Raw genomic sequence first — 20555 nt, 5'->3', positions numbered from 1 at the left:
GCCTATAGGCAGCTGATGCCACTGGTCCTTTACGCAAGGAACAGAGGCTGTTAATATTTATAAAGATTTTTTTAAAAACGAATCTTAGATTATGAATAGGAAATAATTTAATGAAATGTAAATTATTGTATAGTGTAATTAATATTAACTAAAATAGTCATTTAAGGAATTGATATTTAGTGGGTAGGATAGATTACAGAGAATGAAGACTTCTTTGTATTTTACATGTTCCAAACTTATTGATGTTTTAATTCACTACCGCCAAAGAACTGAGTTATCAGTTGAAGAAAAACCTAATGTTAGCTTCAAGAATCACACTTCCAGTAATAGTAGCTGGTAACTGCCAAGATGTTTCTGAAAAGAGAAAGTGCTTATTTTAACAACAACAAAAACAGCAATTAAGAAATAATATTTGGTTCATTTCCAGGAAGGAAACATTTCATATTAAAAAGAAAAAAACATACCCTAGCCATTTATCATCACTTGTGGAACTTGTTCAAACCACAGTCTGTTTCATTTTTTCACTTTTGCCTGGTTTTAGATGAGGAATTTTACCCCCTTGGGAATCAGAGAGTTTGATTGCACCTCTCCACCAGAATTGTGCAATGCCTTTAAATAGTTCTCAAATCTGTTTTCCATTATCATTATGAATTTCACAATATATTTCCAAATGTGCTTTGTATATTTTTATCCAAAACACTGGTCTCCAGTGTTGTAAATTCTTGATTACTCAAAAGGTTTTGGAGAGTAATAGAGTAAGGTTAGTTCCTTTTTGTGTAATATTATTTTAAAGTAAATTATAAAATCTGTACACATAATCTGACTAATATGGAAGGTATTTTTAACTTACTTTTCAGTCTTTTTCTATTTATAGAATCACCAAATGTTAGCATTGGAAATGTCATAGACATCACTAATTGTAACTTCTGTATTTTGTAGGAAAAGAAAACAAAGTCACTTGCCAGTGACCCACAGCTTGTTAGTGGGAGAGCCAAGATTGCAACTCAGTTGTCTTGACTCCAAGCCTAATGTTCTTTCACTTCACCCTGTTAGTTTCTCTGACTTCAGTCCTCCTTCCAACTAAACCCACCCTCCACCTTCCAACAGAGCTTGTTCTCCTGCCCTCCTTTGATTGATTGACTGCTGACTCAGGCTATGGGATGGGTAATGGTTGGGGTCAGAAAACTGGAAGACTGAACTTCCAAGAGCATGTTGGCCACTAAAAGAGAGAGACAAGTGCTTATGTTACATACAATGTGACGTGTGCCAGAGCAGAGGTAAGGGTAACATACTCTGGGGGACAGACATAATGACTGATGAGTTTGATACTCTTCCATCACCTTTGTTTCTAATGCTTTCTGATATTTCTTCTATTTTCCTATGTTTTTTACCTTTGTCCTTTTTTCCCCTCCCCTGATTTGGAGGTTATGCATTCTTTTTCTGTTCATGCTTACGTGGATTTTTATGTGCAAATTTGAAGCTATGATTTTCTTTCAGTTTTATCACATTGATGTATATGAAAAGAAATGAGAACATCACCTTCTTCATCTTCTCACCCATCTCTGAGTTTCTCTCATATTTTAAACCTTTCTTCTTAATATTATACAAAGATGATTATTTTATTTCTTGGAGCATATGGCCTTCTTTATAACGATGGGCTTTATTTGATATTCATTTTTACAGTTATGTTAGTAAGAGATTTGGCAATAGATTATATGTTCCACTAGTTGCTTAATCTCAAGCAATTTATTGTCATTTCCCCCATACCTGAGTTCTTTATTTTCAATCAGTGAAATACATCTTTATTTCCAGAAGTCATACATATCCTCGAATGTCTTTCTCTTTCCTCATATTTACCAATAACTTGCTCAGATATGGAATTTGAGGCTTATAATATTCTCCCCATGTAGCTGTATATCTTTTTCCTGGCATTTGTTTTTGTACAGGAAAAATGAAATATCAGTTTGACTGTCCCATTTGTAAGTAACTTGTTTTTCTTACCTAGATGCTTGTAATACTTTTCTTTATCCTGGGTGTGAATCACTTTTTATTAATTTTGCCTGGAATTTGATGATGGTTTTTTTTTTCCTCTTAAGCTTCAGGTAATGAATAAATACTTGCATTAATATCACAACTATTACTTCTCCTGAGTCTACTCAGTTCTGTTGTTCTGGAGCTTTACAGCTTCTTTTTACTGCATCCAATGACAATTTTAATTTTGCTATTACAGTGTATATTTTCTTTTCCATTTGTGCATTTACAACTTAATCATTTTCTCCTACAGCTGCTGATTTCTGTTTAAAGGAAACCATGTAGTTTTGCATCTTCTTGAGGGTCTGCACAAATATTTATTGAACTTTTTCCAGAAAGAAATATTCAATAATATGAATGATTCAATATTTAATAATATGCTTTGCAGCAGTGTTCCCTTTCTGCTGAAGCATTTTGCATATTATCATTATAATTATTTTTAAAATGTTTCTTATTCTTAAATAATAATAAATTGATCTAATTCTAGAATTTTCTACTATATGTCATGCAAAAATACTATCTTCTGTTTTAAAATATAATCAAGAATTTTAGAATGTTATTTTTCTAATAAACCTTGTCTCTCAATAATGATAATTTATATTTTTAGCATATTATAATGGTTAAGACAGGAAACCTTGGTTTGAGGCACAGCACATGTAGGAGTAAAGAACATGCCCTGTGGCCAAAACCGGTTTGGCTCAGTGGATAGAGCGTCGGCCTGCGGACTGAAGGGTCCTGGGTTCGATTCCGGTCAAGGGCATGTACCTGGGTTGCGGGCACATCCCCAGTGGGGGGTGTGCAGGAGGCAGCTGATCGATGTTTCTCTCTCATCGATGTTTCTAGCTCTCTATCCCTCTCCCTTCCTCTCTGTAAAATATCAATAAAATATGTTTAAAAAAAAAAAAAAAAAAAAAAAAAAAAACATGCCCTGTGGGCCCTAGCTGGTTTGGCTCAGAGGATAGAGCGCTGGCCCTCAGACTGAAGTGTCCCAGGTTCAATTCTGCTCAGCGACATGTACCTCTCAATCCCCGGACCTGATTGGGACTGTTTCGGAGGCAATCAATGAATGTGTCTCTTTCACATCCACGTTTCTCTCTTGCTGTTTCTCCCTCTCCCTTCCACTCTAAAAATCAGGTGAGGATTACAAAAAAAAAAAGGAACATGGCCTCTGGATCCAGATAATCTGGGTTCAAATTCCAACTCTTCCACTTACTCAGTGTGCAACTTTGGCAGTGATTTAACCTCTTGGTGCCTTACTTTTCTCATTTATAAAATGAGGTTAATAATATTAGTTACCTCATAGGTCCTTAAGGAGATTAAAAAGAAAATATGTAGAATAGTCCTTGGGACATAATAAATGTTGCATAAATATTTTTTTTAATTACAACTGCATCCTTTATTTCAATTTTATTGTAAACCTTAAAAAAATAAAGTCTTTAACAAAATAAATAAGCCAGATCTTATTACCCAGAAACAAGCCTTAAACAAATAGCAATAGAGAAAGAGAGTATGCTACCATTTAAAAATACTTGACTTGCTAATTAAGAGCAAGGTCCATGTAATTTTGAATTTTTGTCATAAAAATTCACCAATAAATCAATGTTATGGTCTAAACAAAAATTCTAGTTCTGTCACTTACTAATTGAGTAACATTAGTCAAGTCTTCACATCCCTTTAAGCTTCCATTTTCTCATCTTTAAAATTGTCATAAAACTATTAAATTAATGCATTCAGTAATAACATATTGTAATTATTAATATTACTTACTAAAACTGTGAGGATTAATTGAGTTTATATAAGATGTCATGATAGTGGTGCACATTACTTATTTGCTATTGTTTTTAAATAATCAAATGCATACTTGACTGAGCTACATTTAATTGACTTAACTGAGCACTGCCAGTTCCTTTATTCCACAATTTCTTCATTATTGAATTCTTAACTTTGAGTTATTTTACAGATATGTAACTCCAGAGAGAGTAAGTGACAAATTCAAAGCCATGTTGTCAGTGCAAAGGGAGGCTATGAAGCAAGATCAATTAGATCCTGCTTTTAATCTTTTTTCTTTTTTTTCTTCAGCCTGGGGAAAGCAAAGTTCTAACTCTTGTTTCTTCAAAGGGCCTATTTCCCATCAGTTGAATTATCTTCCTCAAGCCCTTCACTTTCTCCTGTCCTTTGTCAAGGGCTCAGAACAGAAAGTATGGGCTTAGTGCCTTTTGCATATCTGCTGGGAGGGGGTGCAGGGGGTGCAGTGGGGAAGATGGAGCTACACAGGTTGGGGTGGGCAGAGATGGAATATGGAGCATACCTATTATGATGATATTTTTATGCATCCAGTGTCATTCATTTCTTTTAGTCCCTTTATATGCATTGCTATTTGGAGTTTTCCCACAAAAAAGCTCAGACATATCATGCTGTGCTGTGTTGTAATTGTAACTAATTGTGGGACAGAGAGGCCACTTCATAACCTGCAAATAACAAACTCCATCATTCTTTAAAGAACAAAACAAAACAAAAAGAAGTGGCAACTGTCCTTTCTTGAATTATATGATTTTTACTATGAAAAGCTGTTGTTTGGTTTTTCCTCTCTAATTATCTCCAAAATGTTGCTAATTATCAATTGATGCACCACATAAAACGGACTTCTCTGGCCTGCCCACAGCTTGCCCGCCAGGGACATTCAAACCAGAAGGTGTGCCAGGGGGCATCAGCACTTGCCTTCCGTGCCCTGATGAAAATCACACCTCTCCACCCGGAAGTACGTCCCCCCAGGACTGCGTCTGCAAGGAGGGCTACCGGGCATCCGGCCAGACCTGCGAGGGTAAGCCTGCCCCCATTGGTAAACAGGAAATAGAAAAGTGGGTCTCTTGGAGGGATAGGATGCTGGTATTTTCATCTAATTCATTTAAAAATGATCTTTAGTATTTCTTTCTCTAATCATATCTGGGTGGGGGGAGTCCTTGCTCTTATTAAGTAGCATTTCTTATCACTGAACACACCCATTTCTTGCTCCAGAGAAAGGAGATCTGAGCCAGGAATGATATAACTATGAAACCAGAAAGATTTACCCACTTGGAAAAGTTCTAAAATGAATTAAAAGGAAAAAGCCAAAAGTTTTTAACAACAAATTCGAGTAACAAAAGAACAAGTTTGGGCCCTGGAGATAGTTAAATCCATTTAAAGAAAGTATTTTTATAAGTAAAGTGTCTTAGTGTTATTCACATCAAAAATTAAAAACATTTAATTAGCCCAGGGGTGGGCAAACTTTTTGACTAGAGGGCCACAATGGGTTCTTAAACTGGACCGGAGGGCTGGAACAAAAGCATGGATGGAGTGTTTGTGTGAACTAATATAAATTCAAATTAAAGGAGCAGAGGGGAGAGCAAGAGAACCGGATAGAACAGCCGGATCCGGCCCACGGGCCGTAGTTTGCCCACGGCTGAATTAGTCTATAACATATATAAGAAGCTGTGAATCTTGGGATTTGAAGCAGACACCCCTTTGCTGGCCTTATCTGGTTTTTATTTCATGCCACGTTAATTAAGAAAGAAAATAGCTAATGGCGTAGGAAAGCTAAGAACTAGAAAATTTTATATCCACATATATATCAAAATAAAAAATGTTTAAAGCATACCAAATAATATTTAGTTTTTAAATTTTAAGTGGGAGTAAATACCTAATGGAAGTGAGATATATGGGTTCTTCCAGATACAGTACGCACTTAGAAATTCAAATGCAAGTGGGAATTCTGTGGATAAAGTAGCCGTATCTATAAACTGTCCTCTTAAACCAAAGAAGTGTGTGGGGTCTGACGTCACCCTAGATTTGTCCCCCCAAAGTGGGGGGTAGTGGATGCTTCATAGACAAAGGCTAACTTTGCTTTTTCATTTTACTTTTATAAATGTTAGTTGTGCACTGCCCTGCCCTGAAGCCTCCAGAAAACGGTTACTTTATCCAAAACACTTGCCACAACCACTTCAATGCAGCCTGTGGGGTCCGATGTCACCCTGGATTTGACCTCGTGGGAAGCAGCATCCTCTTGTGTCAACCCAGTGGTTTGTGGTCTGGTTCAGAGAGCTCCTGCAAAGGTATGCGGATTGCCAATTCACATTGTTTATTGATTGCCTTGCTTGAGTTTCTTGACTTAAACTCTAATGGACCAGTAAGTTCTTTGTTTCTTTTTAATTTCGTAGACCACAGACCACAGAAAGAAAAAAAAATTATAGGAAGTTTGAAGTTAGAACTACTAAGTTCAATTGACCACATCATTATGAATTATGCCTTTTATATTTCTGTGAACGAGCAAAGGAAGGGCCGGCCTGGGAAGGAAATGGACAGGTTACCCCAAACCTCAGATTTTAAGCAGCCAAGACTGGGTGCCAGGGGAAGTTTGGGGAATGTCAGAGAGGGGATTTTGATGCCTGCTGTGATTGCAGGACTTAAGGAACCACAGCAACAGCCTGCAGTAGGAGCAATGAGCTAACTTATCCATCTCTAACCTGCACTTGGAATAGCAGCATGCTAGAGAAAGTGGGAATTTGCTAAAGTGAAACCTCAAAGAGCATCGTCAGACCCATAGAAAAGGGGACAGTAACTCAGGTAGAACCTAAGGATCCCACATTAAATACAGGGAGACAACAAACAGAATGGTACCTCAGTTCACTTCCAATCTTGCCATCTCTGTGATCAACTTCCCTACTTCTTACAACTGTAGCACAGGCAACGTCCTAAGGTTTCACCAGTAGGGTTGGAAGAGAAAGCTATCAAAGAAAAGGTAAGAGAGGAGCAAGGTGCAGGACTTGAGAATCCCTGCCCATGAAGCTGCTGAAGACAGTATTCACCCCCTATCTAGGGCTGCCAGATGAAATACAGGACCCCCAGTTAAATGGGAATTTTAGATAAACAACAAATAATTTTATTTTAGTATAAATCTAATACCAGATTTGGGACCTACTTATACTAAAAATTATTTGTTGATTTTTGTGAAATACACATTTCACTAGATATCCTAATTTCTTTGTGGCATTTTGTTGCTGTTTTCTGAATCTGGCAACCTATCCCCCTCCCCTTGGCATCCTTTGGCAATACACTTTGCTGAGGATTTGACTGCACCCAGACCCCCCATCGCTCAGCTCACTGGATTAGGGTAAGGAGTTCTGTCTTCTGGTCTTCTCTCGGCTCCAGCACCCAAAAGGGAAGCCTACCGCCGCAAGGTCATGTGTGAACCCCAGGAGGCCTCCTCTGTTTATTTTTATCGGCTACTGACATGAACCCATCTATAAGTGTGGATTTGCCTGAATCAGGTCCCAGTCTGAATTCTCATTTACATCTACGAAAAGACAAGGAAAAAAACGAAGAGAATCAGAAAATTGAACAAAGGAGATCTGAAAGAAAGGGGGAAAACATGGAATCTCTGAGATGCAAAGGCAATTACATTACTAAAATAAGACCAGAATTCCAAGAAATGGGAATAATCTGAGCGCAAAAATATTTCTTAGGAAACAAACAAAAAGATTGCTGATACAATGAATGGACATAGTTAAGAGTCAAATTAATAAGTTAGAAAATCAACTCATGAAATTCTGAAAATAGGACAAAATTTCAAAGATTAAAATAAATATATAATAGTCTAAAGAGACATGAGAATAGTCACAGGAAATAGACTCTTCTTGTATTAGGAATCCAGAAAGAGAATGGAGTGGAGAAGAAACCCTAACAGAAGATTACATAATATATCCCTAATCAGAAATCTTGAAAATATACACAATTAAAAATCTTTGATGTTCAGAAGATGGCGGCGTAGGTAAACACCTAAACTGCTGCCTCGCACAACAATTTCAAAACTACAACTAAAAGACAAAATGTCTATCACCCAGAACCACCGGAAAGCTGGCTGAGTGGAAGTTCTACAACTAGAAGGAAAGAGAAAACAGCATTGAGAGGTGCACAAGCGCTGAAAAGCTGAGGTACGGAGGCGCGCAAATCGGGCTGGTGACGGGAGACTGGGAGCGCTGCTTTTTTCAACCCCAAGGGAGACAAGCTCCCAATTACTCCAAACTCCAGTTTCTGGGGAGACACGGGGGACCCAAACTCCTACGGGGAGAAGCTGGACTGTCTGCCATGGGGTCGGAAAGTGAGGGTGGCTTGCTTGCAGGGCTGGCACAGGAATAATTGTTTACTGTGCTGGGGCGTGGGACCCAGAGACGCAGTCAGAGACCCAGAGCCGGCTATCTGGCAGCCATCGCTGTTTGCCACTCCCTAGCCTAGTCACGCCCTGAGACCCTGCCCGCACAATTGACAAACCCACCCAAGCTCCAAGCAGTGGCTTTAGCATATGAATGGCCTGCCCTATCGCAGCTTAACCTAGCAAACTTGCAGCCTGGATCAGACAGCTCCAAAACTTCCAAACCCCAAGCAAAGAGGAGAAAACTGTAGTTCTCGCTGTAGCTCCTGCTGGGTGGCCTCAGACAGTAGCTGACCTGCACCCCATTGGAGATCCAGAAGCCAGTGTACCTAGTGGTCAGTGTGAGACACCAGATTTCAACTCCTCACATCCATAAGTGACACATTCAAGAGGCAGACTCAGTGAGCACCAAAGCCCCACTGAAACAAGTCCTGCACCATAAGCGTGTCTCCAGCGCAGCAGTTCTTCCATTATAGACACAGCGGGTCCTCACAGCCAATTGGCCTGGAGGTCAATTCCTCCCAGTGTACCAATAGCAATCAAGGCTTAACTACACCAAGACTTTGCACTCAGCCCACAAAGGAGTATACCAAGAGCATCCACCTCAGGTGATTGGGGAGGCTGAGCTACTGGCCCCTATAGGTCACCTACCACACAAAGCCACTCCATCAACACAGCGAAGCAGCAAAATGAGGAGACAAAGAAACATGTCACGAATGAAAGAAATGGAGGAAAACTACTGGATGACATAGAGTTCAGAACCACATTTATAAGGTTACTCAAGAATCTTCTAAAAACCGCCAAGAAACTTGATGAGACCTCCGAGGAGCTTAGTGAGACCTTCAAGGACCTTAATGAGAATGCCAAAAAAATGGAAAAGGACCAGTCAGAAATTAAGCATACACTGTCTAAAATAAAGAATATACAGAAACTCAACTGCAGATCAACGTACCCCAAGAATCAAACCAAAGATCTGAAATATGAGAAAACAAAAAACACCCAACCAGAAAAACAAAAAGAAAAAAGAATCCAAAAATATGAAGATAGTGTAAGGAGCCTCTGGGACAACTTTAAGCGTACCAACATCCGAATTTTTGGGGTGCCAGAAGAAGACAGAGAGCAAAATATTGAAAACCTATTAGAAGAAATAATGACAGAAAACTTTCCCTACCTGGTGAAAGAAATAGACTTACAAGTTCAGGAAGTGCACAGAACCCCGTACAAGAGGAATCCAAAGAGGACCACACCGAGACACATCATAATTAAAATGCCAAGGGCAAAAGACAAAGAGAGAATCTTGAAAGCAGCAAGAGAAAAACGGTTAGTTACCTACAAAGGAGCACCCATACGACTGTCAGCTGATTTCTCAACAGAAACTATGCAGGCCAGAAGGGAGTGGCAAGAAATATTCAAAGTGATGAACAGCAAGAACCTACAACCAAGATTACTCTACCCAGCAAAGCTATCATTCAGAGTTGAAGGTCAGATAAAGAGCTTCACAGACAAGAAAAAGCTAAAGGAATTCATCACCACCAAACCAGGATTACATGAAATGCTGAAGGGTATTCTTTAAGAAGAGGAAGAAGAAAAAGGTAAAGATAAAAATTATGAACAACAAAATGACATCAAATACATACCTACCAACAAGTGAATCTAAAAATCAAGTGAATAAAAAATCTGAAGAACAGAATTGACTGGTGAATATAATAGAATCAGGGACATAGAAAGGGAGTGGACTGACAATTCTCAGGGGGGGGGGGGTTTGAGGGGTACGGGAAGAGATTGGACAAAAATCTTACACCTATGGATGAAGACAGTGTCGGGGGGTAAGGGCATGGGGTGGGGTGGAGAATCAGGTGGAGGGGAGCTATGGGGGAAAAAAAAGAGGAACACCTGTAACAATCTGAACAATAAAGATTTTTAAAAAAAATCTTTGATGTTCAGTTTAAAATCACATGCTATGTGCCAGAAAAAAAAATTCTTAAAAACAGATCCATGTCTGGAAATAATCTTAGTGAAATTTCTGAATGCCCTGGAAAAATAGAAACTTTTGCCCCTTACTAGCCATTCCAAATATTAAAAAACCAAGAAAAACTGTAGACTCTAGATCTCTAAACTCAGACAAGCTGCTTTTTATGTGGGAAGACATTTTCAGTCACATGATTTCTAATGCTAAAAAGTCACATCCCATTACTGAAAAAGTTAATCATAGTCAATAATATCATAACTATGTATGGTACCAGGTAGGGACTGGAAATATCAGGGGGAAGACTTTGTAAAGTATGTGATCATCTAACCACTATGCTATACACTCAATACTAATACAAAATAATATTGAATGCAAACTGTAATGGGGGGGGGGAGAAAAAGACATTTAAATTTAAAAGAAATATTTTTGTAAAGTCAACAGTTAAAATCTCTACCCCTTCTTCCAAAGACCTCATTGTAGAGGGTGGAAAACATTACATTTTAACTTTCCACTTATTGGCCTTCCATAGACAATGAGAAAAGCAGATGGACAACCCCCTTAGGATAAGGACGGGCCCTTTCTCTTTACCCCCCACAATCCACATTCTACCCTAGCATCCAGAAGACATGGCCATGCCCTCTGAGGAAGCCACCCCTTTGTTCCCACAGCTTTGATTGTTCAATCATCCTGCCTTTGCTCTTGGTTCCTATGTAGAAACCCTCCCGTTGCTAACCTCCTCGGCTTAGAGGGCCCTGTCCTCACTCATTCTAGCCCTTGTGCTCTGTGTGTCAGGGTCAGGCAGGAAAGCACAGGAAGCACACGGTGCACGTTGGGGGATAAGAGACTCCTTTAGGAATCAGACCTCACACAATTTTGGAAGGAGCTGGAAAATGGAAGTTCCAGAAAAGAAGTTGGAGTATCAGAGAAGTTAACTGCCAGTCCAGTATGAGAATCCAAGCCATCCAGCTGCTGAAATGGAACCACAAGGGAGAAATGTGTTGGAGAGTCTAAGAGAAGCTTTGCCTCTGTGTTGCCACATCCTGATGCTCGGCCACCTTTGGTTAATAGGGTCAGCAGTCAGGATGTGGGATGGAGACGAGCAAAGACAAGCTGGGACCCATAGGACATGTCTGCATTTGTCTATCATTGAGTCTAGATACAATGGCCACTCTTCCTCCCACCTTCCAAATCTAGTGAAAGTTTTTGTTTTGTTTTTTAATATTTTTTTTTATTAATTTCAGAGAGGAAGGGAGAGGTAGAGAGAGATAGGAATCGAAACATCAATGATGAGAGAGAATCATTGATTGGCTGCCTCCTGCACGCCCCCCACTGGGGATCGAGCCCGCAACCCCGGCATGTGCCCTTGACCGGAATCGAACCCGGGACCCCTCAGTCCTCAGGCCAACGCTCTTATCCACTGAGCCAAACCAGCCAGGGCTAGTGAAAGTTTTTTTGATCAACCCTTACCTGATCCACAGAAGATTCTGACAAGGTGTTTCTCACCTGAGCCAACTTGTTACAATACAGACCACCACACTTACTTTTATTACTTAATTTGTCTATCACTTCAGCTAGACGGAGTTCATTGTGAGCACAGATTGTACCTTTTCCCCTTTAATTCTTGCTTATACCTCTGGTGAATGATTGAAAACTTGAACAAATACACATATTGGTAAGTACATTGATAAATAAGCACCTTGATGATCTGCTTGTGTCACTTCCTATTATGCATTTGCATTTTTTAAATGCAGGCTTGTTCTCTTTTATATTATTTGAATTGATATCCTGTTATTAAATAAAAGAATGTTAATCAAAGAAGGAGATATGGTACAGGACCATGGATCTTCTTAAGATCCCTTCAATTTCACTCCCAAACACTACCTAACTTTCCAGTGTAAAAAGTTGTCCTGAATGGAGATATTTCCTATTCAGACTCTTCCTCTGGCTCATCATTAGTGGATTTAATTACTTACTGTTCTATGAAACAGCATATTTCATTAATTCTAACACACTTTCCCCCCACATTTAAATATCTCTAAAACTGGCATTAAGTGTTTATAGATATTATCATTTCTTTATTAGTGGCTCAAAATTATGGTGTGCCTTACAATTGGGGCATCTGGAATTAAATGAAAAGTGGCCATTGTGTGGCCATTCACTTCTTTACAGGCTGGATAGTATGGAGAAAGTAATATTTTAAAGATCTAATTTAAATCTAATTATAAGGACAGAGAATAATTTTAGTGTATTTTTTCTTTAAAAAGTTTATAAAATTGAGGCTGAAATGAAAGACCAGTGTAAAATATAAAGCCTCTTACACATTTAATGTTACATCATTAATATTTTATAGTGTTAGATACTAATTGATTCTTATTTCTCTTATATACTCTTCATAAAGACTTATACTCTTTTTCAATTTTATCTGAATTATGCATTTCATTACCAACTTGTAAGGATTCTTTTGTGGCTTCTCAATAATAACCAGCTATACCACAACATCACAGTACATCAAATTTTGTGGAGGTATTTTTTTTCTGAGAAAAAGGTTCAAATAACAATGAGAGTCCTACACTTCACATCAGATTTATTTTATTTTTAGTGTGGATACTATCACAATTTGAGATTTACAGAAAGTGTGTGTCTGGGGAAAATCGAATTATCTTTTAAATGAGAACCAGAACAAGTTCTTACATTGTCTACTACATAGTAGACTATTCTCTAAAAGACTATATTGCTGTTTTCTAAAAAGACTGTATTGAAGGATTGCTTTAACATGAATGTAAGTCAAGAAACATTTGTAGAGTTTTTCAGCTGTTGAAATAAGAAAATATAAATGGAAACTAATAAATAAGCATATTCCTATTAAAAATGATAATAAATGGCCATTCTTGATTGACAAGGAGTATAAAATGTTGATGACTAAATAGGAATTATTGAATCCTTTGTTTTCCCTGAGGAGCAATGAAAACTTATTAAAACCAACATTTGAGAAGCAATGTAATTTGCATGTGTATGAAACACCAAATGTAATTTACTCTCAGTACTCTCGAGAGATGTTGTAAATCCATCTTGTCTCCGCTTGGAAAGTCAGAGTGATTTAAGCAGTATATTGACTCCAAAATCAGTTGTTTAATATGTTTTTTCAGATTTTATGTATCATGATCATAGTAATTTATCTTATTTTTTTATTTTTTATTGATTTCAGAGAGGAAGGGAGAAGGAGAGAGAAAGAAATGCCAGTGATGCCTCCTGAATGCTCCCTGCTGGGGATTGAGCCCACAACCTGGGCATGTGCCCTGACCAGGAATTGATCAAACCTCCTAGTTCATGGGTCAACGCTCAACCACTGAGCAACACCAGCTGGGCAGGAATTTATCTTATTCATCTTTTAATCCTTCCTGGCTCCTGGCATTATGCTACACATGATGGACACACTCAGTGAAAGTCAGAATGTGGAAGGCAAAATAACCTTGATATACACATTTAATAAAGATTCTATTTATGTGATGGACACACTTAATAAAAATCAAGTGTGGAAGGCAAAAGATTTCTATTCTGTTGTCATTGATAATTGACTTTTTTCAAACCATCCCAGGGACTGAAAATCTAGGCTTTATGGCTTCACCTAACATCTAATTCTTGAATTTTCTCTAAGGAGCAATCAATCCTAAACATATATTTAATGCACCCAGTATTTATGCTCTGCTGCCTAATATCATTTGAATGGGTTACTTCAGAGTATATTTTATTTTTAAAAATGACTTTGGTTGAATATACACTGAATATTTGCCCCAGCTTTCTTCCCTCTTATTTTAAAATTAAGCTTTCATCATAAATAAATGTGTTTGATATTTAAAAATTAGAAAATGCAGAAAAGTAAAAGAAAGAAAAAATACATCTTATCCAGAGTCCCAATAAAATTGAATCCAAATGATTTTGTTCAAAAATGTCTAGAGGTTGCTGTGTCACCTTCTGGCCTTTTGTGTTGCAGTAGTGCTATCTGAGAGCAAACTGAACTTTGTTCCTTTGTAGGAGTTGTCTTTGTTTTTTGTATAATTCCTGATGCCATAGGATTATATCTGTAAACTATTAAAATGATTATATGTACCCACCCTTTGACATACTCAACAGGAATCCACTCTCTTTCCCTCCTCATATCTCTGTGTATGACAGGGAGTCACATGCCTATACTTACACTATAATATGCTGGAGTACTCTCCCTCATGTGTGTATTTTAAGACAAAAAAGGAAAAGGAGGGGGAAGGCAAAAAAGTACTCTCTCAATTAAAAAACTTGTCCAGAAGTCCCACACCACTTCAGCTTTTATCTCATTGACTGTCATTCCTTGTGATGGAGGTGGGGAATTGTCTTCTAGCTGTGAATATTATTATGTATTATTATGCTGAATAAACTAGGAAGAATGGTTCTGGGGTGGGCAAGTAGCAGTCTTCACCAGAGTAGCAAAAAACAAACAATTCAGTGTTGATGCCTACATCAAGATCAGCATCATGAACTAGGATTTACAGTAAATGTCTGGGAAAAGGGAGTGAAAATGCTAAAAGGACAAGAGTTGTTGTCAGAGAATAGAATACTGGAATGTAAGATTGCAAGGGTTGGGCTGCTTTGCAGATCCTGGGATCGTTAAAAGACCCAGGACATGCCCATGAGATCTGAAAATTGAGTTGCTCATCAACCTGGAATCTCTGTCCCCTTCCTTTTGTTGTAATACAGCCTGGAAAATGACAGCCAGGGCGTTTGTCAAGCACCCCCTGTCTATAGGCATCATCGTCCATTTAGGTTAGGGGTGGGGAATGTTGGGCCCTCGAAATCATTTAGTCTGGCCCTGCCAAGGCATTAGGGGTGAGTTAACTAAATGTGGGCTAATTTTTAAGTTGATAATTTTGTATGGCCTGCAAATGATGTTATAAATTTCCAAATGGCCCTTGGAAGAAAAAAGGTTCCCCACCCCTGATTTAGGACCAGACTCCTTAGAGACAGTTTAAGTTTCCTACCTATGGGTAGATGGCTTGGGCAATGCATTTGGTAAAACACAGGCTATTAATTGTCTAGCACTAACTCAAAAAATAATGGTATGTTTTACTCTTTGCCATTTTTAGAAAAGGAGAAAAGGGCCTTTTCTTGCATGCAATGTGTCAGCGTTATTAAACTTATAATTATCATTTTTGTCCTTATTCAGTAACGTGATCTAATAGTTTTCATTTTATATAGTAAGAACATGCCCTCGTCTCCGCCAACCCAGACATGGCCACCTGAGCTGTTCCACGGCGGAAATGTCCTACAAGACAACGTGTTTGGTTACCTGCAATGAAGGGTACAGACTAGAAGGAAGTGCTAAGCTGACCTGTCAAGGAAACGCCCAGTGGGATAGTTTAGAACCTCGCTGTGTGGGTAAGTTTCTGGAAGGTATGGCGCCTTTCGTGATTCATTTCTCTTGCTCTCTGAATCCCCCTGTTTTCTGTGAATACCTAGAACTAAAAATTGACTCATAATGACTATAAATACAAAACCATATATACAGGTGCACAGAGATATAGGCATATAAATAAATGTTGTTTTGTTCCCCTCCACTGGTGAAAAACCTTCTAATTTTCCAAGTCACTGAAGTTTACCGCTTTAAATCATTTTTTTTTTTAATGGGGCCAATTTTGATGTTTTTTTTTAAAGGAAATGCTATATAATTCCATCACTTTGTTAAACACAATTTACTTTTACCTTGTTGATGAGAGGACTGAATTATGAACCAATGAATCTTAAGATGGGCCATAAAATTCATCCTATATTCTGCCTTGTCCTTCACTAAGAGCTGTGACATCTAGCTATTGCAGTTGGGTCCCGAATGAATAAATTCAGTAGCTTTTTCAGTTTTCAGAAACACTAATATTATTATACCGAGAAGAGATTATCTCTCTGATACAGAAGAATAAAATTTACTATTAAACAAAGATTCAGTGCAGTAACAATGCCATACCTACTATTATAAGTACTGAAAGACATTGGTGTGACCGGCATTGTCAATATTTTTGTTGGGTAAAGAGAATGTGTGGCGTTTGCAATTTGTGAGAACTCGAAGAACATTCTCTCGTTTCCTTACTCCTTACCATAGAGCGCCAGTGTTCCACATTTCAGACGCCCAAAGGTGTCATCGTATCCCCCCCCAGCTGCGGCAGGCAGCCAGCCAAACCTGGGACAATTTGTCAGCTAAGTTGCCATGAAGGATTCATTTTAGCTGGAGTCAGAGAAGAATTGCAATGTTACACCTCTGGAAAATGGAGCACCAGAGTTCAGACAGCTGTTTGTAAAGGTAGGTCTTCTATGTTGATCAGATTAAAAGCCAAATTCCCATGTAATTACAAGTTGGTGGATTGTGGGACTATCCTTTGCAACTTCTGCTGCAAACCCATGATAAATGGTGGATTTACAAAATCCAATTGCAACATACCAGGCAATGACAGAAGACATATGAAAATAAGGATAATATAGGAACTGGAAGTCAGGTAAGTTTTACATCAGTAGATGCAGAAATTCTTTGAGTAATTTCTGACCCATATATAAAGAAGGTGAGACTAAATGCATTTTGAGACCTGCATCTGTTATTCACAGGAGAACGTTGCCATCTTCCTTGCAGCAAGGACAGACAGCTATGAAGGGGTGGGTGTTGAGAACAAGAGTTCTTAAAAATAAAAATACGAATATCTCTAAGAGAAGGGAAAAACATGAAACAGATGTTGTTGAAAACAATATTCGTGATTTGAACAACCAAGTTGGGTTTTCCTTCAGAATCAGATTTAATAAAGACCTTGACTATTCCAGCTATGAAACTGAACAGATGGAAATTAAGAGATACCAATGATCAATTTAGAAGCCCAGTATCCATTTAACAGACAGTTCCAGAAAGAGAGAGGAAAGGGGGGTGGAGGAGAAGAATTTTCCTACCAGTAAAAGAAAGTTTCCCTGAGATGCACAGAAAAGCTTGAACCTTTAGATCAAAAATAGCATCTATGTATAAGGTAGGCATGTTTTCACTACTTCTGGTAAAGTTTCTGAGGCCCAAAGTTAATGACAAAATATTAAATAAATAAGTTTCCAGTGAGAAGAGAAATTGAGCAAAAGAAACAAGAATCAGACTCGCTTCTCTTTTAGAACTCTAAATGCCAGAAGGAAATGTAGCAATGTCCAACAAATATGGAGAGAGAAATGGCTGTAAACTTTAAATTCCAAATCCAGTCAAACTGTTATTCAAGTATGAATGAAAAGTCAAATACTTTTTCAAATTTTCAGAGACAATATGCTAATATATATTTGTGAGGGGAAATTGTCAAACAATTATCGGAGAAAATATAAATTGAATAAAATTGCAAAGAAACAAGAAGACTAATTAAATCAATTTGGATATGTGTATTCCACTGCAAGTTATAGAAGACCTAATTTAATGTAACTTCAAATGAGGGGATTTAATATATATATATATATATATATATGTATGTATATATATATATATATATATATATATATATATGTATATATAAAGAACTTAGCTCTACAGTAACTAATGTGGATATGTATAATGTTAACACTTCTAATTCAGTGTTTGTACTGCAAAGTTTCACACTGCAAAAAAATTTCATTGACTGTAATTTGTTGTTTGTTTTGACAGTACCTTTTCCCACTAATTCATCCTACTTGACAGCCCTTGTTTTAAAGTGTAGTTCCTCCCTGCCAGTCAACATTCATTTTTCTGTTTATTTCTTTATTTCATTCAAAAAATATTTATCAAGTTCCTATTCTATGCCACATATATATAGCACAATGGGACAAGGGATACCCTGGCATTCAAAGACCTTAAATTCTTTTTTTTTAATTTTATTTATTTAATTTTATTATTTTATTTAATTTTATTTATTTTATTTTATTTTATTTTATTTTACTTTATTTTATTTTTACAGAGAGGAAGGGAGAGGGATAGAGAGTTAGAAACATCAATGAGAGAGAAACATCGATCAGCTGCCTCCTGCACAGTCCCTACTGGGTATGTGCCCGCAACCAAGGTACATGCCTGTGACCGGAATCAAACCTGGGACCCTTGAGTCCGCAGGCTGACGCTCTCTCCACTGAGCCAAACCGGCCAGGGCCAAAGACCTTAAATTCTTTGGGGGGGAGACAATTCCACTTCAAACTGGCATGATGAGTTTTATGGTTAGGAAGGACAGAGAGTTGTGGGAACTTGAGTGAGCACCTGAAATGGACCAGGGGAGTCAGAGAGAGCTTTCTGAGGCGCTTGTGTCCAAGCTGAGAATTAAAGGACAAGTAGTAGTTACCTAGGTAAAGGGAGGAGGGGGTATTGATTCAGGTAAATAAAAGAACATAGGCAAAGGTTCCAGAAAGACCATGGAGCTTTCATGGGACTGAGGGTATTCATCGTGGAGAGTGAGTTCCAGTAGGGGATTTCTATAAAGGCGAGGCTGAGGTCAGCAGGAACTAGCTCTTGAAGGTCCTAGGAAGCTATGCTGAGATCAATTATCCTGAAGGCAGTTGTGCATTTCAAATCGATCAGGAATCAATATGGAAATGATGAGACAAAAGTATTAATATATTCTTATCTAATTCTTAAGTGATGTAGACGTAATATATTAATTGGTTTGTGTATTTTTTGAGTCAGATGTGGAAGCTCCTCAAATCAACTGTCCTCCGGATATAGAGGCTAAGACGCAGGAACAGCAAGACTCTGCTAATATCACCTGGCAAATCCCAACAGCTAAAGACAACTCTGGGGAAAAGGTAAGGTTTATGCAAACATGTGCATCCTTTTCAAATGAACTCTAAATACACTATAAATATGTGTGATATTGAAGATTTACTAATATTCTAATGATAGCATTCTCTCTATATACATATAAACATTGATACTATCAAATATTGACAGTGAGAATGCAAATTAGTACTATGCTTTGGGAAATAAATTTTGTAGTAGCTACATTAAATGTTAATAAGTTTGAGGTTAATAATTCCATCCATGGAAATTTATTATAAGGACATAATAAAAATATTTTTAAGTTCTTTATGCAAAACTGTTCATCCCAGTGCTGTTAACAGTAGTAAAATTCGGGAGCAATTTAAGTGTCTTTCAATAGATTTTTCTTACATTATCATGTATTTATTCTACAGAACATTTTGGCTACAATTAGGTCATCTTAAGTTCTAAAGACTAGGCAACAGCATAAAAGGTGTTTTAAGATATGTTTAAAAAACAAAAAACAACATTTCATATTATGCCAATGCTACACACTATGCAAATAGAATAGTCTGGAAAGAAATACACCAAAAGACTGCTTGTTTTTTTTTTTCCCTTTTTGTTATATATTAAATATTGTGTCACTTTAAACTTTACAAATAGTATATAAATAACAAAGAATAAATGTACTATTGATACTAACTTTAAATTTCAAAATATTATCTCCAAAAGCTGTCAATCCATGTTCATCCAGCTTTTACCCCACCTTACCTTTTCCCAATTGGAGAGGTTGCTATCACGTACACGGCAATTGACCTATCCAGCAACCAAGCCAGCTGCACTTTCCACATCAAGGTCATTGGTAAGTCTTCAAATTACTTGGGTCAGTTTGTGAAAATAATCGAGTTCCTCTAAGACTTTGCTTCTTTGCCTTCCACAACTCCCTTTCTATTGATTCTTCCTACTGGCATTAAAACCTGCTCAAGCCACCCTTTTGAAACATACATACTCTTTAACTATCACTGTTTCCCTTTGATTTCCTCCCATCCAAGGCTTTTCAAAAGTTCCCAATGGTTGTCATCTCTTTTGACTTAACTGCCATATATTCTCAAAGTCACTCAAGTCTGGCTTTAGTCTCCTTCACTCATTTAAACTACTCTCATCAAAGTCACCAATGATCGCTGAAGTCATTCCTACCACGTACTTTTTAGTCCTTATTTTACATAATCTTTCATTAGATTTTACATTATGAAACCATACTCTCCTAATTAAAACTGTCTCTTTCCCAGCTTCTCTGACACCAGTATTTTCTGTTTTTCCCCCGTTTTTCTCATTTACCCTTCTTTATTGCTTTCCTGGGCTTCTTTTCCTCAGAACAGCTCCCAAATGTTTAATATCCCCAGGATTCCAGCTTTCGTTCTCTTGTCTTTCTCTGTATAGTTTTCCTGGTGACTTTGTTAACTGACAACTCCCAGATTTCCATCTCCAGATCAGATCTTTTTTTCTGAAATTCAAATCACTATATAAAACTGCCTACTGTGGATGTCTCATGTGGATGTCCCACAGGCAATTCAAATTCACCCAAACATAATATATTTCTCAACTCAGAAAATGGTACAACC

General features: G+C 37.7%; 1 protein-coding gene across 1 annotated transcript in view; it reads left to right on the top strand.

Annotated features, from left to right (window-relative positions):
• The window catches only part of SVEP1 (sushi, von Willebrand factor type A, EGF and pentraxin domain containing 1), a 149887-nt gene that overhangs the window by 44058 nt on the left and 85274 nt on the right, over window positions 1–20555 (top strand). The window contains exons 4-9 of the mRNA XM_080670648.1: window positions 4694–4852; window positions 5940–6119; window positions 15414–15593; window positions 16309–16506; window positions 18862–18980; window positions 19666–19795. Coding sequence (XP_080526774.1) covers window positions 4694–4852; window positions 5940–6119; window positions 15414–15593; window positions 16309–16506; window positions 18862–18980; window positions 19666–19795 — 966 coding nt within the window. The remainder of the gene's footprint in view (window positions 1–4693; window positions 4853–5939; window positions 6120–15413; window positions 15594–16308; window positions 16507–18861; window positions 18981–19665; window positions 19796–20555) is intronic.

This window comes from Plecotus auritus (genome assembly GCF_963455305.1).
Source record: "Plecotus auritus genome assembly, chromosome: 5".
In the NCBI taxonomy this organism is placed as follows: Eukaryota; Metazoa; Chordata; class Mammalia; order Chiroptera; family Vespertilionidae; genus Plecotus; species Plecotus auritus.
The sequence above is the reverse complement of the archived record's forward strand: the minus strand, read 5'-3'. Positions and strand labels throughout refer to the sequence as shown.